The sequence below is a fragment of the Salmo salar genome, chromosome ssa20, assembly GCF_905237065.1.
Source record: "Salmo salar chromosome ssa20, Ssal_v3.1, whole genome shotgun sequence".
Lineage (NCBI taxonomy): Eukaryota > Metazoa > Chordata > Actinopteri > Salmoniformes > Salmonidae > Salmo > Salmo salar.
The window spans coordinates 88,533,198-88,545,403 of NC_059461.1; the positions used below are offsets into that span (position 1 = coordinate 88,533,198).

General features: G+C 44.0%; 1 protein-coding gene across 6 annotated transcripts in view; it reads left to right on the forward strand.

Moving 5' to 3' along the window:
* The window catches only part of LOC106581515 (protein CASP), a 178,348-nt gene that overhangs the window by 138,910 nt on the left and 27,232 nt on the right, over positions 1-12,206 (forward strand). For 5 of the 6 annotated variants that reach the window (XM_045704070.1, XM_045704072.1, XM_045704071.1 and 2 more), the window contains one exon: positions 1,460-1,736. The exons of the other annotated variant lie outside the window; for it this stretch is intronic. In XM_045704070.1, coding sequence (XP_045560026.1) covers positions 1,460-1,736 — 277 coding nt within the window. The remainder of the gene's footprint in view (positions 1-1,459; positions 1,737-12,206) is intronic. 6 annotated transcript variants of the gene reach the window in all.

Genomic DNA, 12,206 nt, shown 5'->3' on the forward strand with positions numbered 1-12,206 from the left:
TACTGCTACTGGTACCAGGCTACTGCCACTGGTTACAGGCTACTGCCACTGGGACCAGGCTACTGCCACCAGGCTACTGCCACTGGTTACAGGCTACTGCCACTGGGACCAGGCTACTGCCACTGGGACCAGGCTACTGCCACTGGTTACAGGCTACTGGGACCAGGCTACTGCCACTGGTTACAGGCTACTGCCACTGGTTACAGGCTACTGCCACTGGTTACAGGCTACTGGCACCAGGCTACTGCCACTGGCACCAGGCTACTGCTACTGGGACCAGGCTACTGCCACTGGTTACTGCCACTGGGACCAGGCTACTGCCACTGGGACCAGGCTACTGCGACTGGGACCAGGCTACTGCGACTGGGACCAGGCTACTGCCACTGGGACCAGGTTACTGCCACTGGTTACTGCCACTGGGACCAGGCTACTGCCACTGGGACCAGGCTACTGCCACTGGTTACTGCCACTGGGACCAGGCTACTGCCACTGGGAACAGGCTACTGCCACTGGGAACAGGCTACTGCCACTGGGAACAGGCTACTGCCACTGGGAACAGGCTACTGCCACTGGGACCAGGCTACTGCCACTGGGACCAGGCTACTGCCACTGGTTACAGGCTACTGCCACTGGGACCAGGCTCCTGCCACTGGGACCAGGCTCCTGCCACTGGGACCAGGCTACTGCCACTGGGACCAGGCTACTGCCACTGGTTACTGCCACTGGGACCAGGCTACTGCCACTGGTTACAGGCTACTGCCACTGGTTACAGGCTACTGGGACCAGGCTACTGCCACTGGCAACAGTTACTGCTACTGGGACCAGGCTACTGCCACTGGTTACTGCCACTGCGACCAGGCTACTGCGACTGGGACCAGGCTACTGCCACTGGGACCAGGCTACTGCCACTGGGACCAGGCTACTGCCACTGGGACCAGGCTACTGCCACTGGGACCAGCCTAGCTACCCCAACTGTCTCTGTGCAGGCAGTTAGTGACCACTGAGCATGCCCACAGCAGGCCTGGAGGGGAGAGGCTTATCCACATGTTAGAGGTCACTGAGTGCAGGATGAAGTTCGCCCTAGTCAGTGATCAGAGGTCAGAATAGAGCTGTTGGAGTGGACCAGGCCAATAGCAGAGCTGGGAGGAAAGGCAGACAAACCATGAGTTGACCCTGTGTAGTGTATCATGTTGAAGCTACAGACACATGTACATGGCCTTGTGGGCTTGTATTTGGGGTTCTCTTCTCTTTTATTGGATAAGTATGTACTGTACTGTAGGAGATTAGAGAATGTCAAATCCATGCTGTCATTTGCATATTAAGCCTGTGGTGTTTTCAGAGGCTGACTATGTCCTTGTGTTGCTACAGTTAGACATTACCACCCCCTAGTGGTTGGTGGTATCAGTACACTGTGTGCTTATCTACAACGATATCTCATCCTTTCCCTGTCTCTCCCCAGCCTACCTGAAGAGGCGCCACAGTTCGCTGAGTGACGGCCATTCTGTGGACGGTGGCCTGGCAGGGCCAGACTTCCTCCAGAGTGCCAGTCCCCAGCACCAGCAGCCTCCTCAGCTGTACCAGAAGAAGGTCCGGGTGGTTCTGGGTCCAGAGGAGAAGGAGGCTCTGAAGAGGGCTTACCAAGAGAAACCCTACCCCTCCCCCAAAACCATTGAGGAGCTGGCCTCCCAGCTTAACCTGAAGACCAGCACTGTTATCAACTGGTTCCACAACTACAGGTCAGTTACTGCGCAATCAGGCTACACTGCACAGGCTACACTTAGGGTGTGGGATCAGGGCTCTAAAGTACAACTAATTTGGGTTGTCCGATGTGGCTCAGTTGGTTGAGCATGGCGCTTGCAATGCCAGGGTTGTGGGTTCGATTCCCATGGGGGACCAGCACAAAAAAAAGTCTGAAAATGTATGCGCTCACTACTGTAAGTTGATGTGGGTAAGAGCATCTGCTAAATGACTCAAATGTTTAGCTGTGCGACCAGGAGTTTTATTTTGTAAGCCCTGTGCGACTAGGAAAATAAACTCCCAGATAATAATTGTTTGTAATGATAAGGCTTCGCTGTACCGTTGTTGCCGAGTGCCCTATAGAAAAAAGCGCTTGCCGATTCGATAGTGTCATGTTTGCAGCATTACTACGGCGAAGAACGTCTTGCGTGCAGCCCAACCAGGCCTAAAGACCTGACCCGTATTACCGCAGCTAAATTATCTTCCTAAAGTGGATCGCCGGGACTGCGTTTTACATTCATAAAACCATGTCGTGGGCTGTTCTAAAACTACTTCTGCGTCATTAACCATTTGTTTATACTTTTCTCAGTCATGTTACCTTTTATTTTAATCTGGCAAGTTAATTAAGAACACATTCTTACTTACAATGACGCCCTACCAAAAGGGGCCTCCTGCAGGGATGGGGGCTGGGATTAAAAATAAAAATGTAGGACAAAACACATCACGACAAGAGACAACACTGCATCAAGAGAGACTCCACAACACTACATAAAGAGAGACTCCACAACACTACATAAAGAGAGACTCCACAACACTACATAAAGAGAGACTCCACAACACTACATAAAGAGAGACACTACAACACTACATAAAGAGAGACTCCACAACACTACATAAAGAGAGAGACCACAACACTACATAAAGAGAGACACTACAACACTACATAAAGAGAGACACTACATAAAGAGAGACTACACAACACTACATAAAGAGAGACGCCACAACACTACATAAAGAGAGACTCCACAACACTACATAAAGAGAGACACTACAACACTACATAGAGACAACACAACACTACATAAAGAGAGACTCCACAACACTACATAAAGAGAGACAACACAACACTACATAAAGAGAGACTCCACAACACTACATAAAGAGAGACAACACAACACTACATAAAGAGAGACTCCACAACACTACATAAAGAGAGACTCCACAACACTACATAAAGAGAGACGCCACAACACTACATAAAGAGAGACTCCACAACACTACATAAAGAGAGACTCCACAACACTACATAGAGACAACACAACACTACATAAAGAGAGACTCCACAACACTACATAAAGAGAGACTCCACAACACTACATAAAGAGAGACTCCACAACACTACATAAAGAGAGACTCCACAACACTACATAAAGAGAGACGCCACAACACTACATAAAGAGAGACACTACAACACTACATAAAGAGAGACACCACAACACTACATAAAGAGAGACTCCACAACACTACATAAAGAGAGACTCCACAACACTACATAAAGAGAGACAACACAACACTACATAAAGAGAGACACTACATAAAGAGAGACTACACAACACTACATAAAGAGAGACGCCACAACACTACATAAAGAGAGACTCCACAACACTACATAAAGAGAGACACTACAACACTACATAGAGACACTCCACAACACTACATAAAGAGAGACTCCACAACACTACATAAAGAGAGACTCCACAACACTACATAAAGAGAGACACCACAACACTACATAAAGAGAGACACTACAACACTACATAAAGAGAGACTCCACAACACTACATAAAGAGACACCACAACACTACATAAAGAGAGACTCCACAACACTACATAAAGAGAGACGCCACAACACTACATAAAGAGAGACGCCACAACACTACATAAAGAGAGACACCACAACACTACATAAAGAGAGACTCCACAACACTACATAAAGAGAGACAACACTACATAAAGAGAGACTCCACAACACTACATAAAGAGAGACTCCACAACACTACATAAAGAGACTCCACAACACTACATAAAGAGAGACACTACAACACTACATAAAGAGAGACACTACAACACTACATAAAGAGAGACTCCACAACACTACATAAAGAGAGACTCCACAACACTACATAAAGAGAGACTCCACAACACTACATAAAGAGAGACGCCACAACACTACATAAAGAGAGACGCCACAACACTACATAAAGAGAGACGCCACAACACTACATAAAGAGAGACTCCACAACACTACATAAAGAGAGACTCCACAACACTACATAAAGAGAGACTTCACAACACTACATAAAGAGAGACTCCACAACACTACACAAAGAGAGACACTACAACACTACATAGAGACTCCACAACACTACATAAAGAGAGACTCCACAACACTACATAAAAAGAGACTCCACAACACTACATAAAGAGAGACTCCACAACACTACATAAAGAGAGACACCACAACACTACATAAAGAGAGACTCCACAACACTACATAAAGAGAGACTCCACAACACTACATAAAGAGAGACTCCACAACACTACATAAAGAGAGACACCACAACACTACATAAAGAGAGACTCCACAACACTACATAAAAAGAGACTCCACAACACTACATAAAGAGAGACTCCACAACACTACATAGAGACTCCACAACACTACATAAAGAGAGACTCCACAACACTACATAAAGAGAGACTCCACAACACTACATAAAGAGAGACTCCACAACACTACATAAAGAGAGACACTACAACACTACATAAAGAGAGACTCCACAACACTACATAAAGAGAGACACCACAACACTACATAAAGAGAGACTCCACAACACTACATAGAGAGACACTACATAAAGAGAGACACCACAACACTACATAAAGAGAGACTCCACAACACTACATAAAGAGAGACTACACAACACTACATAGAGACGCCACAACACTACATAAAGAGAGACGCCACAACACTACATAAAGAGAGACGCCACAACACTACATAAAGAGAGACGCTACAACACTACATAAAGAGAGACGCCACAACACTACATAAAGAGAGACTCCACAACACTACATAAAGAGAGACGCCACAACACTACATAAAGAGAGACTCCACAACACTACATAAAGAGAGACACTACAACACTACATAAAGAGAGACACTACAACACTACATAAAGAGAGACTCCACAACACTACATAAAGAGAGACAACACAACACTACATAAAGAGAGACACCACAACACTACATAAAGAGAGACTCCACAACACTACATAAAGAGAGACTCCACAACACTACATAAAGAGAGACTCCACAACACTACATAAAGAGAGACTCCACAACACTACATAAAGAGAGACTCCACAACACTACATAAAGAGAGACTCCACAACACTACATAAAGAGAGACTCCACAACACTACATAAAGAGAGACTCCACAACACTACATAAAGAGAGACTCCACAACACTACATAAAGAGAGACACTACAACACTACATAAAGAGAGACTCCACAACACTACATAGAGACTCCACAACACTACATAAAGAGAGACTCCACAACACTACATAGAGACGCCACAACACTACATAAAGAGAGACTCCACAACACTACATAAAGAGAGACTCCACAACACTACATAGAAAGACTCCACAACACTACATAAAGAGAGACTCCACAACACAACACTACATAAAGAGAGCCAACACAACACTACATAGAGACACCACAACACTACATAAAGAGAGACTCCACAACACTACATAAAGAGACACTACAACACTACATAAAGAGAGACTCCACAACACTACATAAAGATAGACGCCACAACACTACATAAAGAGAGACTCCACAACACTACATAAAGAGAGACGCCACAACACTACGTAAAGAGAGACGCCACAACACTACGTAAAGAGAGACTCCACAACACTACATAAAGAGAGACGCCACAACACTACATAAAGAGAGACGCCACAACACTACATAAAGAGATACACTACAACACTACATAAAGAGATACACTACATAAAGAGAGACAACACAACACTACATAGAGAGAGACTCTACAACACTACATAGAGAGAGACGCTACAACACTACATAGAGAGAGACGCTACATCACTACATAGAGAGAGACGCTACAACACTACATAGATAGAGACGCCACAACACTACATGGAGAGAGACGCCACAACACTACATAAAGAGAGACGCCACAACACTACATAAAGAGAGATGCCACAACACTTCATAAAGAGAGACTCCACAACACTTCATAAAGAGAGACTCCACAACACTTCATAAAGAGAGACTCCACAACACTACATAAAGAGAGACCACAACACTACATAAAGAGAGACGCCACAACACTACGTAAAGAGAGACGCCACAACACTACGTAAAGAGAGACTCCACAACACTACGTAGAGAGACTCCACAACACTACATAAAGAGAGACACTACATCACTACATAAAGAGACTCCACAACACTACATAAAGAGAGACACCACAACACTACATAAAGAGACACTACAACACTACATAGAGACACCACAACACTACATAAAGAGAGACAACACAACACTACATAAAGAGAGACACCACAACACTACATAAAGAGAGACAACACAACACTACATAAAGAGAGACGCCACAACACTACATAAAGAGAGACACTACATAAAGATAGACTCCACAACACTACATAGAGATGCCACAACACTACATAAAGAGAGACGCCACAACACTACATAAAGAGAGACGCCACAACACTACATAAAGAGAAACTCCACAACACTGCATAAAGAGAGACTCCACAGCACTACATAAAGAGACGCCACAACACTACATAGAGACATCACAACACTACATAAAGAGAGACACCACAACACTACATAGAGACTCCACAACACTACATAAAGAGAGACTCCACAACACTACATAAAGAGAGACTCCACAACACTACATAAAGAGACACTACAACACTACATAAAGAGAGACTCCACAACACTACATAAAGATAGACGCCACAACACTACATAAAGAGAGACGCCACAACACTACATAAAGAGAGACTCCACAACACTACATAAAGAGAGACGCCACAACACTACATAAAGAGAGACTCCACAACACTACATAAAGAGAGACGCCACAACACTACATAAAGAGAGACGCCACAACACTACATAAAGAGATACACTACAACACTACATAAAGAGATACACTACATAAAGAGAGACTCCACAACACTACATAAAGAGAGACAACACAACACTACATAAAGAGAGACGCTACAACACTACATAGAGAGAGACGCTACAACACTACATAGAGAGAGACGCTACAACACTACATAGAGAGAGACGCTACAACACTACATAGAGAGAGACGCCACAACACTACATAGAGAGAGACGCCACAACACTACATAGAGAGAGACGCCACAACACTACATAAAGAGAGACGCCACAACACTACATAAAGCGAGACGCCACAACACTACATAAAGAGAGACGCCACAACACTACATAAAGAGAGACGCCACAACACTACATAAAGAGAGACTCCACAACACTACATAAAGAGAGACGCCACAACACTACATAAAGAGAGACGCCACAACACTACATAAAGAGAGACTCCACAACACTACATAAAGAGAGACGCCACAACACTACATAAAGAGAGACGCCACAACATTACATAAAGAGAGACGCCACAACATTACATAAAGAGAGACGCCACAACACTACATAAAGAGAGACGCTACAACACTACATAAAGAGATACACTACATAAAGAGAGACTCCACAACACTACATAAAGAGAGACAACACAACACTACATAAAGAGAGACGCTACAACACTACATAGAGAGAGACGCTACAACACTACATAGAGAGAGACGCTACAACACTACATAGAGAGAGACGCTACAACACTACATAGAGAGAGACGCTACAACACTACATAGAGAGAGACGCCACAACACTACATAGAGAGAGACGCCACAACACTACATAGAGAGAGACGCCACAACACTACATAGAGAGAGACGCCACAACACTACATAGAGAGAGACGCCACAACACTACATAGAGACGCCACAACACTACATAGAGAGAGACGCCACAACACTACATAGAGAGAGACGCCACAACACTACATAAAGAGAGACGCCACAACACTACATAAAGAGAGACGCCACAACACTACATAAAGAGAGACTCCACAACACTACATAAAGAGAGACGCCACAACACTACATAAAGAGAGACGCCACAACACTACATAAAGAGAGACTCCACAACACTACATAAAGAGAGACTCCACAACACTACATAAAGAGAGACTCCACAACACTACATAGAGAGACACTACATAAAGAGAGACTCCACAACACTACGTAAAGAGAGACACCACATCACTACATAAAGAGACTCCACAACACTACATAAAGAGACACTACAACACTACATAAAGAGACACTACAACACTACATAGAGACACCACAACACTACATAAAGAGAGACGCCACAACACTACATAAAGAGAGACACTACATAAAGATAGACTCCACAACACTACATAGAGATGCCACAACACTACATAAAGAGAGACGCCACAACACTACATAAAGAGAGACGCCACAACACTACATAAAGAGAGAATCCTCAACACTACATAAAGAGAGACTCCACAGCACTACATAAAGAGACGCCACAACACTACATAGAGACATCACAGCACTACATAGAGACGCCACAACACTACATAGACACTACAACACTACATAAAGAGAGACACCACAGCACTACATAAAGAGAGACGCCACAGCACTACATAAAGAGAGACGCCACAGCACTTCATAAAGAGAGACGCTACAGCACTTCATAAAGAGAGACGCCACAGCACTACATAAAGAGAGACGCCACAGCACTACATAAAGAGAGACGCCACAGCACTACATAAAGAGAGACGCCACAACACTACATAGAGACATCACAGCACTACATAGAGACATCACAGCACTACATAGAGACATCACAGCACTCCATAAAGAGAGACAACACAACACTTCATAAAGAGAGACACCACAACACTACATAAAGAGACACTACAACACTACATAGAGACACCACAACACTACATAAAGAGAGACGCCACAACACTACATAAAGAGAGACACTACATAAAGAGAGACAACACAACACTACATAAAGAGACAACACTACAACACTATATAAAGAGACAATACTACATAGACTCCACAACACTACATAGACTCCACAACACTACATAAAGAGAGACACCACAACACTACATAAAGAGAGATGCTACAACACTACATAAAGAGAGACTCCACAACACTACATAAAGAGAGACTCCACAACACTACATAAAGAGAGACAACACAACACTACATAGAGACAACACAACACTACATAAAGAGACAACACTACAACATTATATAAAGAGACAACACTACATAGACTCCACAACACTACATAGACTCCACAACACAACACTACATAAAGAGAGACGCTACAACACTACATAAAGAGACTCCACAACACTACATAGAGACGCCCCAACACTACATAGAGACGCCCCAACACTACATAGACACCCCAACACTACATAGACGCCACAACACTACATAAAGAGACGCCACAACACTACATAAAGAGAGACGCCACAACACTACATAAAGAGACGCCACAACACTACATAAAGAGACGCCACAACACTACATAGAGACGCCACAACACTACATAGAGACGCCACAACATTACATAAAGAGACACTACATAAAGAGAGACACTACATAAAGAGAGACACTACAACACTACATAAAGACAGACACTACAACACTACATAATGGCAGACACTACAACACTACATAAAGACAGACACTACAACACTACATAATGGCAGACACTACAACATTACATAGAGATGTAAGACAATAGCACAAACATGGCAGCAGCATAAACATAGTATTAAAATCACATGACCTTTGTTTTGGAGGTGTTCAGACTAAGGGTAAGGGCAGAGAAAGCTTGTTGGACACTAAGAAAGCTTTGTTGTAGAGCATTTAACACAAAATCCGAGGAGGGGCCTGCTGAGTATAAGACTGTATAATCTGCATATAAATGGATGAGAGAGCTTCCAACTGCCTGAGCTATGTTGTTGATGTAAATTGAGATGAGCGTGGGGCCTAGGATCGAGCCTTGGGGTACTCCCTTGATGACAGGCAGTGGCTGAGACAGCAGATGTTCTGACCTTACACATTGCATTCTTTGAGAGAGGTAGTTAGCAAACCAGGCCAAAGACCCCTCAGAGACACCAATACTCCTTAGCCGGTCCACAAGAATGGAATGGTCTTCCGTATCAAAAGCTTTGGCAAAGTTAATAAAAACAGCAGCACAACATTACTTAGAATCAAGGGCAATGGTTGCAGGAATCCTTACGTATTGAAGTGGTGATTTAAAGAGCTCAGCCATGTGCTTCTTGTCCGTAACAACCACAACATTAAGGGACATGGGCAGCTGTGACGAGGAGGGTTTATTCAAGTTGTAGAAACATCTCAATGGTGATCAATGGAAACAGGATGCACCTGAGCTCAATTTCAAATCTCATAGCAAAGGGTCTGAATACTTATGTAAATAAGGTATGTTGTTTTTTTAGTTTTTTTAAATAAATATACTAACATTTCAACAACAAAAAAAACTGTTTTCGTTTTGTTATTTTGGGGTATAGTGTGTAGATTGAGGACATTTATTTATTTAATCCATTTTAGAATAACGTAACAAAATGTGGAAAAAGTAAAGGGGTCTGATACTTTCCTAATGCACTGAATGAACAGTTTGGGTGAAGGAGGAGTGGTGAGGGCTTGGGCATGTTGCTGCGGGGGGTGCAGAGCTGTTGGTAGGGGTAGCCAGGTGGAAAGCATGGCCAGCCGTAGAAAAATGCTTATTGAAATTCTCGATTATTGTAGATTTATCGGTGGTGACAGTGTTTCCTAGCCTCAGTGCAGTGGGCAGCTGGGAGGAGGTGCTCTTATTCTCCATGGACTTTAGTGTCCCAAAACTTTTTGGAGTTTGTGCTACAGGATGCAAACTTCTGTTTGAAAAAGCTAGCTTTAGCTTTTCTAACTTACTGTATATATTGGTTCCTGACTTCCCTGAAAAGTTGCCTATCGCGGGGGCTATTCGATGCTAATGCAGAACGCCACAGGATGTTTTTGTGCTGGTCAAGGGCAGTCAAGTCTGGAGTGAACCAAGGGCTATATCTGTTCTTAGTTCTACATTTCTTGAAAGGGGCATGCTTATTTAAGATGGTGAGGAAAGCACTTTTAAAGAACTACCAGGCATCCTTTACTGATGAGATGAGGTCAATATCCTTCCAGGATACCCGGGCCAGGTCGATTAGAAAGGCCTGCTCGCAGAAGTGTTTTAGGGAGCGTTTTACAGTGATGAGGGGTGGTCGTTTGACCGCGGACCCATTACGGACGCAGGCAATGAGGCAGTGATCGCTGAGATCCTGGTTGAAGACAGCAGAGGTGTATTTAGAGGGCAAATTGGTCAGGATTAAATCTGAGGGTGCCCATGTTTACGGTTTTAGGGTTGTACCTGGTAGGTTCCTTGATCATTTTTGTGAGCTTGAGTGCATTTATCTTAGATTGTAGGACGACTGGGATGCTAAACATATCCCAGTTTAGGTCACCTAACAGTACGAACTCTGAAGATAGATGGGGGGCAAATCAATTCACATATGGTGTCCATGGCACAGCTGGGGTCTGAGGGGGGTCTATAAGAACTGGCAACGGTGAGACTTATTTCTGGAAAGGTGGATTTTTTAAAAGTAGAAGCTCGAACTGTTTGGGCACAGACCTGGATAGTATGACAGAACTCTGCAGGGTATCTCTGCAGTAGATAGAACTGCCAAAGAGGGCAAAGTTGCGATCTTGATGAAACATTTTGTAGTTGGGGATGGAGATTTCAGAATTTTTGGTGGCCTTCCTAAGCCAGGATTCAGACATGGCTATGACATCAGGGTTGTCGGAATGTGCTAAAGCAGTGAATAAAACAAACTTAGGGAGGGGGCTACAGGGCCTAGGGAATGGGGCTGCGGGGCCTGGGTTCACCTCTACATCACCAGAGGAACAGAGGAGGAGTAGGAAAAGGGTACAGCTATAAGAACTTGTTGTCTAGTGCGTTGGGAACAGAGAGTAAAAGGAGCAGATTTCTGGGCGTGGTAGAATAGATTCAGGGCATAATGTACAGACAAGGGTATGGTAGGATGTGAGTACAGTGGAGGTAAACCTAGGCATTGAGTGACAATGAAAAAGCTTGCATCTCTGGAGACACCAGTTAAGCCAGGTGAGGTCTCTGCA